At 44.4% G+C, this 23,183-nt stretch overlaps 2 protein-coding genes across 3 annotated transcripts in view; both read left to right on the forward strand.

The window, feature by feature from the left end:
* The first annotated feature begins 2,723 nt into the window (after positions 1-2,723).
* Positions 2,724-20,908, forward strand: LOC141279722 (uncharacterized). 2 transcript variants are annotated; one of them, XM_073810607.1, is made up of 2 exons: positions 2,724-3,045; positions 20,640-20,908. In XM_073810607.1, the coding sequence occupies exon 2, from the start codon at positions 20,659-20,661 to the stop codon at positions 20,776-20,778; it is 120 nt and encodes a 39-aa protein (XP_073666708.1). In that variant the 5' UTR covers positions 2,724-3,045; positions 20,640-20,658; the 3' UTR covers positions 20,779-20,908. The 2 variants fall into 2 exon arrangements, with proteins under 2 accessions (XP_073666708.1, XP_073666707.1); XM_073810606.1 differs by having other exon boundaries at positions 2,782-3,045; positions 20,637-20,908.
* Positions 20,673-23,183, forward strand: part of CILK1 (ciliogenesis associated kinase 1) — a 33,444-nt gene continuing 30,933 nt past the window's right edge. Inside the window, exon 1 of the mRNA XM_019949918.3 lies at positions 20,673-20,908. Coding sequence (XP_019805477.1) covers positions 20,808-20,908 — 101 coding nt within the window. The 5' untranslated portion in view covers positions 20,673-20,807. The remainder of the gene's footprint in view (positions 20,909-23,183) is intronic.

Below are 23,183 nucleotides of genomic sequence, written 5' to 3' on the forward strand. Positions count from 1 at the left end.
GGCCAAACTCAGCCTAGTATTCGGCTCAGTGAACTTACGCAAACTTGAACAGGACTTAACTCAAATTTAGAGTTGAGACCCTAAGGCAAGCGGCCCGAAGGCATCGAATTGGGTGCCCGGGACGGTCACTACACCATCCTCGGCGACTGTGGTTAGAGTCCCACTCCGGGATTGCAGGGAGACAGTTAAATTCCACTATCGTCACAGGCTGTTATAACGACTAAACTTTTTAAAGACACGGTCCTGGAGGTTGAGAAAAGAGGCGCTCAGGAGAGTAGCGGCAGGAGAGAAAACAGCCCCCCCCAACGCCCGTCTCACTACAGATCCCATCATGCAACGCGGGAGGACGTTGCGGCTCTACGGCTCCGAACCCCGAGTCCTGCGGAGACGGATTCCGCAGCGCCCTGGGATTTGTGGTCCGCCGTTCCGCGTAGAGCACCAGCCCTCACTTGCCGTCCGGACCCCACTTCTTACAGCCCAAACACCTGATTTCATTTCCGCAGAAGGCACTCTTGTTTGTCAGGCAGTGTATTATTTTCCCACACTTTACATTGTTTTAAATACTGAATTTTGCATGCTCTCTACTCTGTGTAAACCTAGTCTTGGGGCTTCTTACCTTCATTCAGCAAACATTTATGTAGTTTCTAAAGTTTCTACTAGGTGTGGGGTACTAATAGTCATCAGGTTTCCAAGATCCTACTCGTGGTTCTCACGAGTTCACAATAGTTTAAATCTCTTATCCATTATTTTCTTTTATTGTGTTTATTTAGATCTTAGTAATGCAGTACATTCTTCTTCAGAAAATAGAGGCGAAAAAAAATGGGAGGGGTGCAGAATGGTGAGCTACAATAAGGAAGCCCCAACTGCTGTCTTGTAATATTAGAATCCACCCTTCCGATGGGTTTTTCATTTGCATCCTAAGTCAGCTACCTATAAAAAGTACATTCTTGTTTAACGGGGACTAAAAATTTACTAGTTTTCAGTTTTTAAAAGAGACTAGGGCTTAGGTCTGTTAAGGATGATTTTCCTCCCAATGACCTCTTTTAAATTGTATTTTGAAATTTAAATCGGGAGAAAGATTAGATGTATGGATTTATAATAGAAGAAAATGTTATATGTGACTAATGAATACAAAAGATCAGTTTTGCAAATGAGGAATGGGGTATTGAAATATTTTCAGAACGAGTCTATTTCATTAAACTTGTTGAATGCTTAGTTAGCACAGATGATTTCTATTATTCTAGTAAATAAAAAAGTTTAATAAAATAATATGTATTTTTATCAATAAATTGAGCACCTATTTTATTAAAACGCTGTTATGTTTCATAGCTACTAATTTTCAATTTTAGGTCAGTATCCACTGTATCCACTAGGCTTCTTTACAGTGTTGTATTATCTCATCATATTATGTAATACGTGGTTATAATTTTCCCGAGGCTAGGACTATGGACCTAAGCCACTTACTAGCCCAATGGACCCTTGTTAAAGGTAGATCAAGACAGGCCATTTGCCAGTTGCTTGGACAACTGAATTTGACTAAAACTGATCATTTTAAATACTTTAAAAATCACTTTTTCTGGGAGTAGTATATGATTTGTCAGGCTGCCTCCTGTCTCCCTATCTTTCCATTGACAATGACGTTCAATTTTCATTTGCCATATGGTTTGGGTGTTATATAGGTAAACATGAAGGTAGATAAATGTTATACGTTTGCCAAGTGGCCAGATGACCCTTTCCCATTTGAGACAGGAAGTCTAAGGAAGTTTGTCCTGTATCTTGTAGGTTTCTTCAACAGAAGCAAGAAGAAAGAGGGATTCAGGCCTTTTGCCTAGATTCTTCCTAGAAAAAACAATCTTCTCGGTTATTAGAATTCAAAAACAAAGATAGTGAGAGAAAATTGATATGAGCTGGGGAATTTAAACTCAGAGAAAGATCCACAATGTGTGAAAGGATTACTGTTTTATTGATTAAAACTGTTGCTTAGGACAGTGTGGTTTGCCTGACCAGTAGCATCAGCACCAAAATTCTGGGGAGAGGGCCCAGCAATCTGTTTTCACAAGCTATCCCGGCGATTCTGATGCCTCCAACTAAAGCACCCTCGGCTTGGGGCAGTTATGTGAATTTAAATCGAGGACCTCGAAGCAATTTCTTTTTTCAAAGTGGTTCAGGGCCAATCCTGATAGGATGATTTACCTCCGCAATATAACTAACGACACAAGTGATAGTGTTTAAAAAGTGTTAAGTGTTAGACTTCGTAGAACTAGTCAACACACAGAGGACGATTCTGTAGACCATTATCTAGTCTGTTCCCCACCTAACAATCCAGTCTTCCAAACTAAAGTTGCTCACAATATAGAAACTCTTGAAGTTCAAATGGATGCTAACAGGCAGTCTGGTTTTTATTTTAAATATTTTTTATTATGGTAAAATAGATATGACGCGATTTGCCATCTTCAACCACTTTCGGTGGCACTGCAGTTACGTTTTTTAAAGCCAGGAAAGTGTGTTCACCTCTATCACCTGTAATGAGATGTCCTCCGAACGTGCATCCTCAGCCTGCACTTCTCCATTCTGATGCCCGAGGCAGTCGATCTGCAGTAAGGCGAGCGTGTGGAGCTGGAGGGCCCGTTGGCGGTCGGCGGGGGCCTCAGGGACCCTGGGCTCCAGCAGGCCCCGGGTGGAGAGCGGAACGCGCGGCTCGGCGCCCCCCGGCGGCCCGGCCGCGGTGCAGGGACGCGCGGGGCCTGCGAGGGGAGCTGCAGGGTAACTTTTCCCAGGGAAAGAGGCCGGTCGTCCCCACCAGAAGCCTCCCTGCCTTTTGTTTGTTTTCCTGCCGGAGGCTGGAGAGCGGCCGGGTGCCCAGCCGCTCACCATGCGCGGCGCGGCCCGCGCCCCTCGGCGGCGCCCCCGGGCGTCCCTCCGCGGACCCCTCGGCCCGTCCTAGCGCGGGTCGCCCTGCTTCCGCTCCCGGGCCAGTTCGGCGCCCGCCCTCCGAGAAGCCACGCTCCCCGCAGGCGCGGGCCCCCGCCTGTGCTCGCGGCGCCGGTAAGTGGGGTGCGGATTAGGGGCTTCTGCCGGGTGATCTGTCACTCGGGGTGATGGACCGGAGCTGCGAGGGCCCCCAGTGCCGTGGCCCCGCGAAAGATCGGAGGGCGAGGGAGAGGCTCTCGGGCTGTAGTTTCTCTCCGCGGTCCTGTGGGTCTCTCCCTCTTGGCAGAAAAACTCCCGCTTCCTCGGAGTCTGGAAGATTTTGGTGTGTGTTTACCTTTTGGCGTTAAAGAAGGGAAAGATCCCGGCCCGATTTGAAGCCCCATTGGTAGGATATGGAGGACTTGCTTTCGGAATTTTCCTGACTAGGCCTTTGGCTGTCCCGCAAGAGGTCTGAGCAAGAAATCCTCACACATTTATGTGCAACCATTTTTTCACTGGGTTTCTTTCTGCTCTGATTTCTTTCTTACTAATCAGAGTAGACGTTATGAGAGGCATGCTGAAGGACTTTACAGAACCGCTGTTTCTTTTCTAATGCACCTTTGAAAGTTTGACTTTGACACTAGCATTGAGGGCTTTTACTTTTAAATTAGAAAGTAGTTGAATGCCTTATTCTGCAGAAAAGAGTATTCGTTTCCACTTATAACTAAATAAAGAGCTGCTTTTGCTAAAGCTGAATTATACTGAGAAAATATCACCCTGCATTTTGCATCCAGAGCTAGACTTCTCTAAGGTGTTGGCACTTGTTTTCTATTTTTGCTTGGAGCACTCTTTGTAGCAGTTTGATAAGTACAGTTTTCCTTTCTCACATTTTCCAGTGAGTGGGCTTTCAGGATGTGCCCCCAAAGTGAACTGTACTATTGCTGAATATAAAATTAAAATGAGCTTTAAATTTGTGTAGCTAACATATAAATTATTAAGAGGAATTTGTGCCTCAACCATATGTTAGCTGTGCTAAGAGTTAATGTATTCATAAATATGCACATTTGAAATAGTTTCTGAACAAAGCACTGCAATTTGGTAAAGAATTTGGCCTTCCTGTCTATTTGATTGTAGAAATAAGAGCAGTGGTGGGATCCTTTATTTAAAATGATACCCTGTACCACTGCTTGCTTCCCTAAGGTCCAGCCCTTACAGTGACCCTGCCTGTCCACTTTACCTTGTCCCCTTCTCCAGAGTCAAAACTGGTGGCAGGGCAAGAGTGGACAACCACGTTTCTAAGTGAGACCAGTTTAGTTTCAGATGATGGAAGGATGTGTTGGAGGGCTGATGGAGCTTGTCTGAGTGGGCAGAGGTCTGTCCTAGCCAAGGGAACTCAGCATTTAGTCACAAAGAAATGCTTTTTTCTCACTGAAGTTTCTTACCTACAGACTGTGTGTAAACAGGCTACCAGGATAAAGAAACCAGGCTTTGGGGGTTTTATTTGTTGACTGTTTCACATCATCAAAGCTCTTTTTCTACTTTCATTGTTTTCATCTCATTGTTTTTTGAGGTTCCCAGTAATGGTGGAAATCCTGTCAGTCTTGAACCTTTTGGAATTCTCTTCAACAGTCTTTTCCTTCATTTCCTTCATCCTTGCTATCGATGAGTCATGAAGACCTTTGACATGTGATTTATATAGCGCCCTCCCTCCATATTCTAATCCAGAGGCTCACGCCTCCTCTCCTGCAGACTGGGGCAGCCTCTGAGCTAGCCCCGCAGCTGGCTCTTAGTAAGTCCTCATTGAATGTTTGCTGAATGAGTGGATGGATAGATGGAATGGATGAATGAATGAATGAGACACACCTTCTGGTTTCTTCATCTGCTTGTCCATCTAGTCTTTTAAAACTATCAGTTCCTCACGACTCTCCTTGCCTTGCAATCCTCTCCCTTCTCAACTATCTCAAGTCTAAAACAATTTGCCTGATTTTTAAGGCCTTTCATAATCAGGCCTCACGCCTCCTATCTAAATTCTATTTTCAGTTCAGCATACATCTTCGCACTCTATGGGTGTGGTCTTCTTTCGAGCCTGCTCTACTAAGGAGGCCAGGATGGTTCCTGCTCAGATCGCAGTCCTAGAAACCCTCACCCCTCTCCCCCATCTCCTGTGCAAATCTTACCCTTCCTCAGACAAGGAAGCTAAGTCCTCACTTCTTCTATAACATCTTCTCTAACTATTCATTTCTCTTCTCTCTCTTGCAAGTCTCCAGATACTTGTTTCTTTTAAGTTTGACTTTGACACTAGCACTGAGGGCTTGGTTTTTTTTTTGTTGTTGTTGTTTGTTTGCTTGTTTTTGGCTGAGTTAGGTCTTTGTTACTGCATGCGGCTTTCTCTAGTTGCGGACAAGCCGGGGCTACCCTTCGTTGTGGTGCGCGGGCTTCTCATTGCGGTGGCTTCTCTTGTTGCGGAGCAGGGGCTCTAGGTGCGTGGGCTTCAGTAGTTGTGGCTCGCGGGCTCTAGAGCACAGGATCAGTAGCTGTGGCGCACGGGCTTAGTTGCTCCGCGGCATGTGGGGTCTTCCCGGCCCAGGGCTCGAGCCTGATCCCTGCATCGGCAGGTGGATTCTTAACCACTGCGCCACCACGGAAGCCCGAGGGCTTATATTGATCTCTCATTGGTTTAGGTTATTTTAAGCCTCTTTAGGGCAGGAGCCATATTCTCTGCCTGGTCATGTGGGGTTGTGGGCTTTGAAGTCAGGCAGAATTGAGGTCGGGGCCTCACTCCTCGGTACTCATGTGGCCTTATGGATTCTCCAAGCATTAGTCCTCGCGTGTAAAATAGGGGAAATGCCTCCCCACCTGGCTGTGGTGTGGAGATGGTCTTGGTGCCTGAACAGCACCTGGAACACACCTGACAAAAATCTGCTCATCCCTCCAGTGACTGGGAGAGCCCTGAACACGTAGCAAATATTTGGTAGATGTTTGTCAGCTGACTTGGAGTCAAGTCATGGCTGGGTCTGGAGGCCCAGGGGATGGCAACCACGCAGCATCCTTAGTAAGTGTTATCCTGCCCTTACTTAAAACAGCTTGAGCTTAGCTTATTCCTGGTGACAGCTCTGCTTCTGGGATCTGTTGCTGTTTTTCCGTCTGAACCTTGCCAGGAACACGACTGCCTTCAAATTTTCTTTTTTCACTGCTTCTTTGCGGCAAGCTCCTCCGTTTCATTTTGCAGGATCTTGCTGAGTTGGAGTTGTACGTAGCACTTCTGTTTTTCTGCTTGTGAGGGTATGTGTGAGTGTATGTATTTATGGTAGGACGTGTTGCCTAGCAATTTCTTGGCAGAATTCTGGGCACAGTGACCTTTCTGTGTATGTTGATCTGTCAGCCTGTGAATAGTGTCTTAACTGTAAATTGTCTCATCGGCTCTCTTGCTTGACCATGGCCTTCTGAGAAAGGCCTGTAACTAGAGCATCAGAAACCTCCTATCTGTGGGCCTCGGTGTTTGTGGTTGCTGTAGGTGACCCGGAGAACGTGCAGAGATGTGCGCCAGATGACTTACACGCATATCTACAGTGTAACCGTGTCCTAGGTTGTGGCTGTGCTCTCCTTGAAACAGTTTGAACTTCCCTATTAGTACACCTGTGTGTTCAAGAAAATTACCTGGTAAAAACAATTTGCTGAAGTAAATCAATTCCTGGGGCAGATTGCATTAAAATGCTAAGTTATGGAAGGAAGAAATCAGAGGCATCTTTACTTGTAGCCAGAGAAGTAGAAGAAGCAGTGGAGGGTCCCCTCGAGATGGTAACCAAGGTTGATGTGGAATTCACGCTCACTCTCTCTGCTCCTCGTGACGTGCTGTCTGATGCTCGGAAAATCCTACTGCTCAACAATCCAAGCGGAGAGCTTCCTTTCTTGATTCCTTTCAAGGAAACGGAAGCGTCCTTGCACTTTAAGTGCCTGGCTCACTGTGCTTTGAAAGTCGAAACCTCCGTAGAAAGAAGTGCCTGGGTTTGGACTCACCTGTGCAGCTGGCGTCAAATCCTGGGAGCACTGACTTCTGAAGCTGTCTCAGAGTTTGAAGAAAGCACGTCTCTGGAGAGCTGCCACTTTTTTTTTTTCTATGTAGTTTCAGGATTAGCAATACCTTCATGTACTTTTTGAGGAAGGGGAAGTGGGAGCATTTGTTACATCTTTAATCGACTATGAAAACATCTCTTATATTCACATATTTAAAACTCTGCTGCCCTGAAGGTATCAAGAATTCTGTCCGTTGGGCCACAGCATCTCAGCTGTAAAGTGAGGGTGTTGGGGGGTGATCTTTCAGGTCCCTTATAGGGAAAAAAATCTGATTCTATAGTCAGCTTTCCTCAATATTATACTATGCCCGTGTTCAGCTTAGGTCCTATTAAACTGAGCATTCAATCTATGCTAATTAGCATTAGGTTATATATTACCTTACTTTCCGTTTTTCCTAGATTTTGTTTGTCATCCTCAGTTTTTTTTATTTAAAAAACACTGTTTTTAAAATAAAATAACACAATAGTGTTATTTCCACCATGCTCTTAGTAGCCACTTGATAAGTGTACAGTGACGGCCAAGGGCTTGTGAGAGCCACGTATTTGTGAGGAAAGCTCAAGGTGAGTCATTTTTTATCTTTCTATAGGTGTAGTGTGGTCTATGATAAAGTGCTGATAACATGTGACTGCTCTCGTGGTTAATATAAAAGATAATGGCCCAGAACCAAGAAGATAAAGGAGTAGTGGTGTAATGTCCAACTACATGTTTCACAATGTCATGAAAGTTACTATCTGCATGAGTTTGTAGTTCCGAGAAGATAATAGTTAATGGTTCTGGCCTCTCGGACACTGCCTGTGCTTTGAAAGTGAATTTACTGATGATTGATTTAACTCAGACGAAACCGAGTGAGAAAAAAGTAGGTTATATATGCCTACCTTTTTTTTTTAATAGTAAATATTTATTTATTTATTACATCTTTATTGGAGTATAATTGCTTTACAATGGTGTGTTAGTTTCTGCTTTATAACAAGGTGAGTCAGTTATACATATACATATGTTCCCATATCTCTTCCCGCTTGCATCTCCCTCCCTCCCACCCTCCCTATCCCACCCCTCCAGGCGGTCACAAAGCACCGAGCTGATCTCCCTGTGCTATGCGGCTGCTTCCCACTAGCTATCTACCTTACGTTTGGTAGTGTATATATGTCCATGCCTCTCTCTCGCTTTGTCACAGCTTACACTTCCCCCTCCCCATATCCTCCTACCTGTCAGCTTAGCTGTTAAAAACCAAATGTTTTCCTAAATTGTTATAAAAGCTTTTAGAAGGATTCATAATTTTTGTGCCCTCGTCTCCTTAGAGCTGTTCAGTTTTGCAAAGAATCTATGAGGGATGGCAGTAGGAGTGGGGTTGATGGTATAGGAAAATTAACAAAGTGACCCTTTATAAACCCATAAGTTACTCATTCATTAATTTATTCATTCAACTCATCTTTATTTGGAGCACCTATTTGGGCCGACCGGGTGCCAGGTCCTTGTCTGGTTGCTGGGAATACAGTTGTGAACATAACAAAATTTCTGCCCGCAGAAAGCTTATATTCTCAGGATACACGTATATGTAACCCTGTGACCCACAGGTACATGAGGATTATGTGGAAAGGGCTAAAGTGCTCTGCCTCCATGCAGCATTTCCTGTGTTTCAAGGGTCCACACATCATGCCCTGCAGGCATGTCCTGCCGGCTGCCTGTTTTTGTAAATAGACTTGTACCGGGATGCAGCCGTGCCCATTTGTTTCCGTGTCATCTGTGGCTGCTTTTGTGCTACAGCAGAGGATTTGAATAGCTATGCCAGAACCCTGTCACCCTCACAGCCTAACGTATTTACCGGCCCTTCACAGAAAACATTTGCTGACACCTGCTCTATTTTATTTTTATGTTAAGCCTTTATGTCCTCGATATGTTTTATTGATTTGTTTGTTGTTACACATGGTGGTGAAGCATCTTACGCTGCATGAGATCGGCCCTGAGTTAAACGTGCTGTGATATTTGAGTAGCGCTTGAATGTGTGACATGTTCTGATTCACTCCCTCATCTTCACCTCGCCCTCCCTTGCCCACCCTTAGAACAGAGGGTGGCAATCAGGTGAGCAACTGGGGCTGGGGGACTGTCACCCCAACTCATCCGCAGTTTCCCACGAGTCAGAGGAAAGTTATTCTTCCTCTGGGTCTTCAATATTTCCTTTCCCTTCAGTTCTTCACAGCCCACAGACCACATAGAATGATGGGTCCTAGTTTAGAACTAATCTACAAGCAATGGAAGACTTTACTTTAGGTTCGGGGCACAGCGCCCTTTGTGGGAGAAGTGATGGGAAGTGGTAGACCCTTCTCCTGGGATTTAGGACTTGGTGCATGAATTCTCCTTTCAGAAGCTGGGGTTGAAGGATGTGAGGGAGGTCAGGGCATGAAACAGTCTCTGGGGAGTAGAAGAGGGCAGCCCAGGTAACGGATCCTCTTCTCCCATCCTTCCAATTAAGGCAGTAGCCAGAAGCATCTTTAATGTGCTCCTTGTCACAGGAAAGGCAAAGCACGTTCCACAATAAAGGAGGCTCTTTGGGCCTTGTAGCTGCTGTCCCCAAACCAGAAAAAAGCACTGGTCCAAGAGGCAAAATATTTAAAGGACATTCTTGCTAAAATGTATGTGGGCAGAAGAATTAGGTCCCAGAGAGAAAAATTAGAAATACAGATGTACTATTTTTAGTACCTTTTTAAAAGAAATGTAACAATATTAACTTTACTCTTGTAAAGTTATGAAATGTTCGAACCTAGAATTCATGCCAGTTAAGGTAAAATGGAACTCACAAGTGCCAGGAGAAGGGCCATTGAGTGATTTTGCACATGATCTAGTTTTCCGATGAGGACAGGTGAAAGCAATGGCATCTTTTCAGTGGAAAACGATCAAGGCTCAGGGAGAAAAGCTCTTCACACAGGTCCGAATGGTGGAAGTGGTGCTGGTAAACCACGACTCCCAGAGATGCCCACTTTTGCGTACAATTTTCTGTCTCCTATCTTAAAAAATGAGTAATTGTGGCATTTATTCAATGACTCTTAAGTTTTCAAACTAAAGAGTGGACCACCCTGTGCCTGGTTGGTTTCCCAGGTTGGGAATGAGACCCCGGCCGTGAGCAGATGATCTGCCCTACTGAGGACGGAGCCGAGGGGAGGGAATTGGGACAGACCGCAGGAAGGTTTCCCCAATGTCACCTAGCCAGAAAAACCATAGCATTCATTTCAAAGTTTGTCTGGAACGCTTTGAAAGCGAAATACAGCTGTGCTGCTCTGTGAGTTGGGTACAGCCTAACCCAGAAGCCGAAGGCCTGATCTGACGACACTGTGGGGACCTTTCTGTGATTCTTTGAGACCCAGTAATTCCAGCAGCATGGTGGGAGGGCCCAGGCAGCCTGCCGGCTTTAGCCTTTCTGCAGTATTTACTATTCTCCCATTTCAGAACTTCAGAACATTTCTGCTCAGGGCAAACAATCTGAGTACCATGACTTTGCACAGGAAGAAATAGAAGAATTCTGTTTCGAGATACTTACCAAGGGTGGCACAGAAGATACACAGCAAAGACTAAAATTCATGTTTTGACCATTCAAACCATGAGTACCTGCTAGCGTAGGCGGAGCATGAGGTAGGAGAGCAGAGATGAAAGAAGCATGGTGACTGTCTGGGACAGGCCTGCGTGTCATTGACCACTGAGGAGGTGGGGACAGGGCACTGTGGCCTCTTGGGGAGAGAGCCGTTGGCTGTGTCTGTGCAGGTTGGGACAGGAGGTCCTGGAAAGGTGATGTTTGAGCTGGACTCGGAGGGAGGAAAAGGAGTAGATTCTGAGCTTTGGGGTCTGGCTGAGACAGTGAGACACTTATCCTGCTCTGGAAGAGAGATGATGTATAGCACGCAGGGTCCCTCTGGGGCACTGTCTGCTCTTTGCTAGCTTTTGTGCAGGTGATGGGAAAGGTGGAAACGTTGATCTGGTTTTTTTCTTAGACAAATGCCAGCTTGATTCCTGACCCAGAGAGTCACAGAACCACAGAATAACGGAGCAGGAAACCACCTTGCTTCATTAAGTCCCGTGCCCTCACCTCACAGAAATTAACCCGAGGACCAGGAGATGCTCCGAGTCACAGGTGCTCTGTGCCAAGTGGAAACTGGGACTCAGTTCCTCTTTGTCCGCAGTCACTTGCCTCCCCTGTAGGCAGTGGCTGCTGGCAAGGTCCCCGCTCGGTCCACTGAAGTTCGATTGTAGAATGAGGCCAACTAGAGCATGGCCACATCACTGGTTTCCATATTTGGACTTTGAGCTACAAAGTACTTCTTTTAATTCCTCTCGTTCTCAGATCCTCAAAAGATTTCATAACCTTTGGATCTTTTGCAATCTCTCCCTTAAGTTTGGTGCAGTCGGCCCAGGTTCCTATCTCGCTGCCAACACTTATTAATTGCATAACCTTGAACAAGTAGCTGGTGTCTCAGATTCCTTATCTGTAAAATAGGGGTAATAATGATAGTACCTACCTGGTGCCGATGTGAGGACTGAATGGATTAATATATGCAAAGCACTTATAACAGTACGGTATACATAGTAAGTTCTGAAATTATTATTATTATTACCTTTTTGACTTATTTGATATATTAGTAAGCTACATGTGGATTGGTTATAGTGAGTGATTATCCAAGATCATTCTTGGAGTCTGAGTGGTATTTAGAAGTACTGCCCATTAACATGTTAGCTGATTCCCCAAGTTAATGGATGGGCTGTTACACCCCATTCACTTCACAGGCAGTAGTGACCGTCTATACCAGGGACTGTGAATTCAGATGCTCTCAGGGGCAGAGGAGAAAATGTAAAAGAATCAGGGAAGCTGGTTATGTGCTTGTTAAACAGTAAGGAGTTGCTCTTCTCTTTTAAAAAGAGAACAACAGTTTTTCTTTCCCTCCAGTTTTTCTTCGAATGAGGTTTTTTCCCAGGCTTTTTCCTTTGTTACTTTTGATATACGCAGAGGAATAGAGAAATATTTTTCTTCTAGTAAAACAAGTGGCCGTGAAGGTGCAAAAATAAATGGCAACTAAGAAAAAAAAATTAGCAACTGACACAACATTCATTTTAGGGACACAGGGAGGTTGGGGACAGTGGCGGGATAGAGGGCTCACGCTTGGCCTAAAAGGCCAGTGACCACGCTCGTCTAGCTTTTATTCCCATGGAGGACAAAGGACCTTGTGTTATTAGCTCTTCAGTTTTTCTGGAGCTACCCCAAATCTCGATATTTATATGAAAGTTCCCATTTTTAAATATAAACTCAAAGCATATCTGTGAATTCCATCCTCAGGCTGCCTGTTTGCAACCCCCGGTCCACACAGGGTGGAATCTCCAAATGCTAATGTCATCTGCTGAGATTTCAGCCAGAATTGTGAAGTCTTGTCTGCTTTGTAAAGTTAAAGAGAAATACTCTCTATCGTTCAAAAAGGACTGCCTTTGTTCATTGGGTAACTAAGCATTAGATTCTTGATTTCATTCCTAAGACACTCAACTTTGTATGACTAGAAACCACAGCTGCCATAGCTCAGATGACTGTGGGAGTCTTTGGGAGGTTTCATTGGATGGTGGTGTCTATCCCCTGAAGATATCAGGTTCTAGTCCCTGGAACCTGTGAATTTTTCCTTATTTGGCAAAATAGACTTTGTAGATGTGATTAAATTAAGAAATCTGAGATGGGGAGATAAACCTACCTATCTCTAAATGGAGATAGGTTTAGTGGGCCCTAAATGGAAACACTAGTCCTCATAAGTGAGAAGCAGAGGGAGATTTGACACAGAGAGGAGTCAGTGTGACCACAGAGGCAGAGACTGGAGTGATGTGGCCACGAGCCAAGGAACACCAACAGCCACCAGAGGCTGGAAGAGACGAGGAGGAAGTGAGCCAGTACCTCTGGAGGAGGTGCCAATACCTTGATCTCGACCCAGTGATACTGGTTCTGGACTCTGGCCTCCAGAAACGTGAGAGAATACATTTCTGCTGTTTTAAGCTACCAAGTTTATGGTAATTCGTGAACAGCAGCTGTGGAAAACTAATACTGTTAGTAAGGAAAAATTTTTTTAATTGGTTTTTGCCAGTGAGGCATGGATCAGTAACTGACATGTCCTTGACGAGAGAAATTAGCCATTATTTAGGGATCAGTGGCCCTAAGCCTTCCTTGAGATTTTTGGCTAGTGGTCCACATGGTGACTTCTTGCTTGCACAACTGTAGCACTCTGGCCATCTGTGCCCTGCCAGAAACTTACCCCAAGGGCCATTCCCTGGTCACTGTGTGTGTTCCAGAGGAATGCTTTCAGTTGTCCTTGACAGAATATCGGATGGTGGCTTCAGCAACAAAGACTTTGGATTAGGTCATATAACAAGAAACCTAAAGCAGATATTTTCAGGGATCGTGCAGCAGCCCAGTGATGTCATCCAGGATTCAGCTTCTTTCTCTTAATCCATCCTCAGCAGTTGGGATTCTCATCTTTAGAGCTGACGTCTCATAATCACCAGAAGACCGTCTCAGCTCTGAATATTACAGCTTTATACAACCATGTTCAAGGCAGAAACACGGGGCAGCCTCTTTGTCAGCTGTCTCTATCAAAGAGTAGATTCCCTCCCAGAGGCCCTTCTCTTCCCTCCCCAGCTCACTTTCCTTTCCGTCTGGTTGTCAGAGCCGTAGTCCCGCTCCTAAACGGTATTCAGTGGGAAGGAAGTACAATAGAATTGTCTGGCTTGGCTTCAACTGAGCACTGTTCATGCCCTGGGGCTGTAGTAGGTGGCTGCCGTCCCTGATTGTACTGAATCGTGAATAAAATCAGAGCTCTATAAACTAAGCAGCAAGAGGAACATTGCTGTGGGGTAGATCAGCAATGGCATCTGTCACATCGCCCTTCTTTTTCCTAGTGCGTTGTCCATCACCCTGCTGTTTTCCCAGAGCAGCAGTGAGTTTTTGTCCTTTCCTTTCAGAGTATAACATGAGTCATCATATTCAGGCCACCGCGAAAATGGTGAACAACTGAACAATACTGATCTCAAAAGTCAGTAACCACTTCCTGCTAGGATATGCTCAGAGTTGACTATGGGTTGAATGCTACTTTTTGTCTAATGCTAGTTTGAATAATACCACTTCCTTGTTTTTAGTTTAGGAAATAATTCACTAGAGAACAGAAAGCTCAGATAGTTGTCATGGTTCTGCTCTCTAGATCTGTATATGGTGTAACTAAGCCTCCTCTCTGATACTCCTTTGGACCCTTGAAGCAATCACCACGGCTTCCTAAGTCCCTTTTTCTTCATGTATTCTCTGTTTCTTCAACTACTCTTCTCGTGCTTTCATTTAGGCCCCTTATTATGTTCTTGAATATCTTTCTTGAAGTTTGTCACCCAGAGTTGAACAGTAATTCAGGTGTATGTTGAGACTGTCATGTCCCTTGTTCCGGATCCGCAGCTGCCATTTTGCAAAACTCCAGTAGACACCATCCATGTAGTGTTCTGTGAGTACCCCAGAGCTGTGCGTGGTATTAGCATTGTCTAAATGCTGTCCTCCTAATAAGAACTCCAATAATGCACTATCCTTGGGGGGAAAAAAGTAAAGCAACCTTAGAGCATCTCCAGTGAGAGGTTTTGTACATATCTCAAATTCAACACCTTAGAAAACAGAACCCATTGTGTCTCCTACTCTCTATAACATTCATCCTGTCTGGTGCCTTTGTTCAGTCCTTCCACATATTTCACCTGACTATTGCAGTACCCTCCGTCTAGTCTCTCTATTCTAACATCAGTTTGAATAGTCCGGGGTGGGTGGTCTCCCTCATGTCATTTCCCTGCTTAAAAGCCCCAGAGAGCTCCCGTGTGGCAGGGTAAAAACCAAACTCCTGCATGACAGATGTACGCCCTCAAGCTGGGTCCCACCCTAAGTTTCTAGCCATTCCCTGCACTTCCTTACTGCCCTCCGTGGCTTTTATGTCCTAGCCCTGTACTTCACAGTGGGGTTGCACATTACAGTCCCTGGAGGGCTTTCTAAATTATCAAAACTCAGTCCCCAACCTCGACCTGACTCTTAGAGGTGGGGCCCGGGCATCAGTATTTGTTAAAATTTCCCCAGGTGATTCTGTCGTTCACCCAGTGTAGGAACCGTAAGCTCTCGTGAACATGCCAAGCTCTTATACCCACCAACCTTTTGCAGAGTTTCCTCCATCTGGAATTCCTTTCTCTCCCTTTTCTGTGTAATAAAACTTTGCTCATTCTTCAAACCTCAATATTACCTCTTCTCTGAGCGGGTGTCTGATCCCTCCCTCCTCCCAAGAGTTTGTTGTTCTCTCTACCATGGGCTTATAATGTTTCCTACGTTTTCCATGTTTGTGTTGATTAGGAGTTATTTAAAGGAAGGACCCTTCTCTTACCCATAATGTGCCCCAGAAGCTTTGCATAGTGCTTGGCCTCTTGGTAAAGTTTGAATAAAATTGTCAACCTGACTTCAGTGCCTGAAGAGAGAGACTCTAGTCTGATCCATTTTACAGTCGGTATGTAATTACCTGAAATAAAATTGAAAAGCAACCGCCACGTGTTGGTGAGGGTCAAATCTTGCCAGAGAAATTGAACTTTGTTCTATGATAATGTGACAGACAGTAACAAGGAGGAATCGTAGGGTGACTGTATACTGAATGAATGACCCACTCTACCATGATTTCAGTAAAGTTCTTCATTTTTTCAAGATAGCTTTTCCTCAGTGATCATCTATGAAGACATTGTCCCAATTATGCAGTTTTAGTAGATGAGGAACTAACTATCAGAGAAAGGCTTCTATGGTTAATAATTGATAGATATGAATTATTATTATTATATATAATGCCATTGAAAAAAAAGTGGGGGAGAGCCCACAGGCTACTGGAATGTAGATCGTTATTAAGTTTTGGTTGCCACAGTTCATCAAAGACATGGAGAAATGTGTGAGGTTTCAGAGATGAATGCCAAAGATAATTAAAGGAGTGGAAAACAGGTCCTATGAGGAAAGGTTGTGTAATTACAGCAAGAGGAGGTTGAGAGATACACATTTGATTACTAATTTGATGTACATCACATTTTCGTGAGATAGTTTCTTTATATTCACACACAAAAAAAACAAAGCTTGAGGAAATTAGCTTAAATTAGAATAGGCAGGTTTCGGTTGGACGTTAAGAAAAATACTCTAACTGGATTACAAAATGCAAATCTGATCATGTTATTTTCTTGTTAAAAAAAACCCTGGTGGCGCAGTGGTTGAGGATCTGCCTGCCAATGCAGGGGACATGGGTTCGAGCCCTAGTCTGGGAAGATCCCACATGCCGCGGAGCAACTGGGCCCGTGAGCCACACCTACTGAGCCTGCGCATCTGGAGCCTGTGCTCCGCAACAAGAGAGGCCGCGACAGTGAGAGGCCTGTGCACCGCGATGAAGACTGGTCCCCGCTCGCCGCAACTAGAGAAAGCCCTCGCACAGAAATGAAGACCCAACACAGCCAAATAAATAAACAAACAAACAAATAACTAAATAACTTTATTTTAAAAAACACCTTAATTGACTTCCCATTGTCTCTAGGTCAAAGCCTACTTTAAAAAAATAAATAAATAAAGCATATAATTTATGAGTTAGCTGATTTTTGACAGATCAAAGTTCCAGTGATTTTTTTTTTAAGGAAGATGACATACAACAATGATTTGGGAATTTTAATTTGTTGGAAAATGAAATTATGAATGATGCAGAAATCATATGTCATATCAAAAATAGATGGAGATAAATATTAGAAAGAAAAAGAGGGGAAACAAACACAGAGCCCAAAATTGCTTATGTTGTGGCCCAAATGCTCTTTCTATGTTATGCTGAGACACACCTTGAATCCAAAACAGTCCACAATGCACAAATCGTGAAGTGGAGGAGCCATGATGTATGATGTGTTCTGTCTTATGAGCAAGTTCATATTAGGTTTTATTAAGTAAATCTACATTAAAATGTTTAATGCTTAAGATATGTATTATCTTTTTAAAGATTTCCTTCCTCTACCATTTTGAGAATTTTTTTAGACTTTTAGTCTAGAATAATTCAAACATACAGAGTTGCAAGAACAGTACAAAGAAGACCCATACACCTTTTCCCCAATTTACCTTGTGTTAACATTTTACCCCATTGTGTGTTTGTTCTCTCTCTCTCTCTCTGTCTCTCTCTCCACACACACACACACACACACACACACACACACACACACAGAGAATTTTTGTTTTACCACTTGAGAATAAATTGCATATATTATGGCCCTTTGCTTACAAATCCTTCAGGGTGTATTTTCTTAGAATAAGACTATGCTGTTTCACAACCACAGGACAGGCATCAACTTTAGTAAATTTAATACAGATACAATACTTTAATCTAGCATCCATATCCTAATTGTTTCCATTAATGACCTTTATAGTGTTTTCTTCTCCTTTAGTATAGGATCCAGTCAAAGCCTTATGTTTTTTGAAATGTCATTTGAGGCTCTCAACAAGCAAACTTCTGGGGTTAACTCTTTCCAGTTCCAAGCTCCCACCTTCCTCTCCACCCCAGATTCAAGCCCCTGTGCCTTCTTTTCTGCTCCTTGGAATGCTAGAATCCCCTACATTACAAAACACCTACTTTTCTTTTTCCTTCAAGACTCAGTCTTTTATGAAGACTCTTCTTACTGCTCTCCTGAGCCCAAGTGGACTCAACCAAGCTAGAAGCCGGGGGCTTTCTCCTTAACCCCTCCCCACATCCTGTACCCTCAATGTACATGAAATATCTTAGTGCATATTCATGAGTATGCATCCACCCACTCTCATCCTCTGCCATGAGACTCTAAGATCTTTAAAAAAAAAAAAAAAGGACCGTATTTTATTGGTCTTTGTATCCCCAGATATTAACATAGGGTCTGTCACACAGGAAGTGCTTTATAAATATTTATTAATCAGCAATGGAATCTATCACTGTAAAGAGCTGCTGAAGGAAGTTGTAAGTTGTCTGATCCTGTAGAGCTTCAAAAGAAGGAAAATGCTCTTCAAACCAGGGGCCTTAAAATGGTTCTGTGGGGGAAATGGGAATGAGTGGGAGAGAAGCAGGTAGGCTTGATCTCTAAAAGGTTTTCCAGTTATATGGTAGAATATGGTGAAATCAGGAATAACCTTTACAGTTCTTTTTTTCTTTCTTTTTTTTTTTTCCGCGGTACGTGGGCCTCTCACTGTCGTGGCCTCTCCCATTGCGGAGCACAGGCTCCGGACGCACTGGCTCAGCGGCCATGGCTCACGGGCCCAGCCGCTCCGCGGCATGTGGGATCTTCCCGGACCGGGGCACGAACCCGTGTCTTCTGCATCGGCAGGAGGACTCTCAACCACTGCGCCACCAGGGAAGCCCACCTTTACTGTTCTTAAGGTTTCCCAAGGTCATGCAAAGCCTTCACAAAAACATAGACTAGAATTACTTCTTAATTTTGAACTAATTTTAGACTTTCAGAAATGTTACAAAAATAGTACAGACAGTTCTTAGCGATTCTTCACCCAGCTTACCCTAATATTAACATCTTCTATAACCATAGGACAATGATCAAACTCAGGAAGTTAGCATGGGCACAGAGCTGTTAACTAAACTATGACCTTATTCAAATTTCGCCAACTGTTCCACTAATGTCTTTTATCTGTTCTGGGATCTTATTCAGGTTCTCACATTGTGTTTAGTTGTCATGTCTCCTTCTTTGCCTCCAATCTGTGACAGTTCCTCATTCTGTCCTTGCCTTTTATGATCTTGACACTTTTGAAGAGTATCGGTCAGTTTTTTGTAGCATGTCCCTCATTCTGAGTTTGACGTCTTCTCATGAGTGGATTGAGGTTCTGCTTGATGGAACACCACAGAGGTGACGGTGTGCCCTCCTCAGAGCATCATATACAGGGTACATGGTGTCGTATGTCTTAGTCATGTTGATGTTGAACTTGATCACTTGGGTAAGGAGGTTTCTGTTAGATTTCTGCCTATAGAGTTACCATCTTTCCCTTTGACATTAATGAATGTCTTAAAGATACTTTGTTTTTTTGGCTGCTCCATTTGGCTTGTATCTTAGTTCCCCAATGAGGGATCGAAGAAACTGGGCCTGGTAAGTGAAAGGGCGGCCAGGGAATTCCCAAAGATACTTTGAAACTATGCGGATAGCCTGTTTCTCCTCAAACGTTCATCGACCAATATTTGCATCCATCGGCGAATCTTGTCTGCAATAAATTGTGACGTTTGCCTAATAGCGAATTTCTTATTTCCCTCTTTCCTTCTACATTTATTGACTGGAATTCTTCTGGAAGGAGAAGCTGCATTGACTGGATTTAGATGCAGAATGTCACTTATTCTATCATTCTTTTCCGATCTTTTGATTTTTCAGATTATTACTTTGACAGATGTATTTTTTTAATGTCTTTAGTGTTCTTATTTAAGCAGTTACATTTTATTAATGTTTGCCTAAAGGCATTGCAATCACTTAAGTTATGTACTGCATTTTCTTCATTATAGGCAGACTGAATGACACTCAATTTCATAAATGAAAAATCAATGACTTATCTTTTTCTTTATAAATTTATTTGTTTTGGGCTGCATTGGGTCTTCGTTGCTGCGTGCGGGCTTTCTCTAGTTGCAGCGAGCAGGGACTACTTTTCCTCACATATGTGGGCTTCTCATTGTGGTGGCTTTTCTTGTTGTGGAGCATGGGCTCTAGGCGCGTGGGCTTCAGTAGTTGTGGCACGTGGGCTTCAGTAGTTGTGGCTCGCGGGCTCGGTAGTTGTGGCGCACAGGCTTAGTTGCTCGGCGGCATGTGGGATCTTCCCGGACCAGGGCTCGAATCCGTGTTCCCTGCATTGGCAGGCAGATTCTTAACCACTGCTCCACCAGGGAAGTCCCATGACTTATCTTTTTAAAGAACACAACTGAAGGACTTTAAAAGAGACACACCCTACATGCAGGCCTTAAAAAATTACTAGTTCTTTGCTTAGTTTCTGAATATCTAGTAATAAAAATAATATTAATAAAATACTTTTGTTGCCTAGCCACAAACAGTTCATGGAGCACATGTAAGTTCTATATCAGGAGAACCTTAATTTAAGCATTTCTTGGCCTTTGTACGTTTACGTTGTTAATTGTAGCTGAATTACACAGAACACAGTATATTTAGCATGGATTCTTGTAGCTCAGCAATTTCCATCGACCGTAGTTATCATGTCGTGTTTGCCTACAGTGGTTAGTCAGCAGAAAGGCATCAAATTGCAGCTGATTCATTTCTGAGTCAGTGATAAAATCACTTTCCAAGACCGCTGTGTCTCATTTTATAAAACATTGGAAAAGAGCATTATTTAGACCAGAGGTTAACAAACTTTTTTTTTTTTTGTAAAGGGTACAATAATATATCCCTTAGGCTTTGTGGGCCATACAGTCTGTGTCACACCTACTCTGCTGTGTAGCGTGAAAGCAGCTGCAGACAGTATGCAAGTGAGTGGGCATGACTGTGTTCCAATAAAACTTTATTTACAAAACAACAGGTGGCAGGCTGGGCGTTACAGCTGGCCCCTGATTTAGACAGACATAGAATGTACATGAACATTTATCCTTGTCTTTCATTTTTCTCTACAGCAGAAGACTCATCTTTGAAAATATGTATTTGGGAGACAGTCACGTTCTATTGAATACCTTGTGTTGGTGCTGCCATAGAAAAATCTGGTTACACTCCGGGGAGGTCTGCTGCGGCTGCAGGACTGATCCGCCTTGGCCCTGAGATGAGTGTCCGGCCTGAGCGGGCACACCATGAATAGATACACAACCATCAAGCAACTCGGGGATGGAACCTATGGTTCCGTCCTGCTGGGAAGAAGCATCGAGTCTGGGGAACTGATTGCTATTAAAAAGTAAGTTTTATCCTTCATGCTCACGAATCCGTCCTCAGTGACACATCGTCAACATAGTTTTAACTCTATGCTCTCCATTCTTCATCTGTGAAAAGTTTCTACAGGGGAGGCATGGAGAAGAATCTCAGACATTGATCGCTGTGGGTTAGATGACTGTGAACTCTGGGATGCTCGTGTTAGAGTCTTCAACACATCCCCAAGTTAGACGCACTACTTGGCATACAGCTCTAGTACTTGTTCCAAGGATCTTCTCATGTGGGGAGGTAGTAACAAGCAGATTAAGAAATACTTTATAGGAAAGGAAACTGAAACTGAGAAATGAAATGTTATTTTGGATCCTTTACACGTGTGATAGTCTGGTGACTACGGTTTTGCTCCCCCCACCCCACTCGCCCTTTGCAATCCGAGTCCAGACCCATTGTATTAGCTATCTGTTGCCGCATAACAGTTTACCCCCCAAAATTGTGGTTTAAGACAACTCTCTCACAGTTTCTGTGGGTCAGGAGTCTGGGCCTGGCTTAGCTGAGTTCTCTGCTTTGGGGTCTCTCATGAGGCTGCAGTCAAGCTGCTAGCTGGTGCTGGGATCTCATCTGAAGGCTGGACTGGGGAAGGACCCACTTCCAAGCTCACTCACATGACTGTGGGCAGCATTCAGTACCTTGGGGGTTGTTGGACTGAGGACCTTAGTCCTCTGCTGGCTCTTGGCTGGAGGCTGCCCTCAGTCCCTTGCCATGTGGGCCTCTCCAAAGAGCAGCTCACAACATGGCAACTTGCTCCATCAAGACATGGAAATCAAGAAGTCAATGAGACTCTTCAACCAAGATGGAAGTGACATCTTATTGCATTTGTGAACTAATCACAGAAGGGGTATCCTCTCAAACTGCTGTATTCTATTGGTTAGAAGCAAGTCATTAAAAGAAGGGGGGTTATGCCAGTTTGTGAATACCAGGAGATGGGGGGCTTTGGGGACCATTCTAGAGTCTGCCTGCCACACCCATCTATATCCAGTTGCCTTCTCAACATCTCCATTTGGATGCCCTGAAGACACTTCACACTCATCATACCCAAAACTGAACTTACATCCAGCATATAATGCCTATCTTGAAAAATGACACATTTCCATCCCCGCAAAGCCTGGGAGTCCCCCGAAACCCCTCCCTGTGCCCCAGCACTGGTCGTCTGGTCCTATAGACTCTAACTACCAGATATTTATCTGATCCACCTACTTCTCCAATTCCCCACTGCTAACCTCCCATTCAACTCATTATCATTTACCTCTTCTGCCTTTAGAATACTTTCCTCTCTAGGGTTCCTGGCTTCCATTCTTACCCCTGTCCATTCCAGCCTGAAGGGATTATATTAAACACGTGAGTCTAATTGTCTAAAATCAATTGTACCAAACCTTCTTTGCTGCCCCATCATGTCCCCTTGTCCCACCTGACTTCAGCATGCTGGGGTGTGCAGTGATGTGCCTGCCACCAGTATCCCACCTCAGGTGCACGTGGGAGACTCAACCAAGGTGCTCCTGCTTGGTCCACAGAAGGTCCCCAGCAGGACTGAGCCCCCATTGCCCACTGCAGTGTCAGCTCTGTAATGTGTCCTTTCATGGGTTTCCCCCCTCTCTGTTCTCAGGTTCCCTGCTCCTTGCCCTGGGTTCCTGGAATCACCTCCCAAATCAACTCCCTGCATCCAAGTCCTTGCCTCAGGCTCTGCTTTCAGGGATCCCAAAGGAAGAGCTTTTAATGTCTTCCTATCAGTTTTAGGGTCAAGCCCCCAATTTTACAACTTGCTGCTTCACTCGGCCCCTGCCTGTTTTCTTTGGCTGCATTTCCTCCCACTACTCCCTTGCCTGCTTTGTCCTGGCCACACTGGCCTTTTGGCTTCTTGAACTCACCAGATACCTTTCTGCCCTCTGTCTTCCCATGCTACTCACTACCGCATGCCTCCGACCAGGCCAAATTCTCCTGGTCCTTCAGGTCTTGGTTGAAATACCACTTCACTGGAAGGCTGTTTCCTGATACCCTAGACAAGATTAGGTCACGTCGGGGTCCACTTTCATGGTGCCCTGTCCCTTCCCTGCATGGCACTCAGCACAGAAGTCAATGGATGACCTGCCTTCCTGCTCCGAGGTCGGTTCCATGAGCAATGTCTTGCCCATCATTGTATCTCCAGTGCCTGGGCCTCTGCCACGTGTAGCAGGGGCTAAAATATATCTGGGGCATGAATAAAGGAAATGGTCACTCAGCTGGGAGACAGTGTGACATTGGGACAGACT

Source organism: Tursiops truncatus, chromosome 10 (genome assembly GCF_011762595.2).
Source record: "Tursiops truncatus isolate mTurTru1 chromosome 10, mTurTru1.mat.Y, whole genome shotgun sequence".
NCBI classification, from domain to species: domain Eukaryota; kingdom Metazoa; phylum Chordata; class Mammalia; order Artiodactyla; family Delphinidae; genus Tursiops; species Tursiops truncatus.

Excerpts from the sequence above, each read along its gene's own strand:
- LOC141279722 (XM_073810607.1), top strand. The coding sequence starts at position 20,659 with ATGTATTTGGGAGACAGTCACGTTCTATTGAATACCTTGTGTTGGTGC.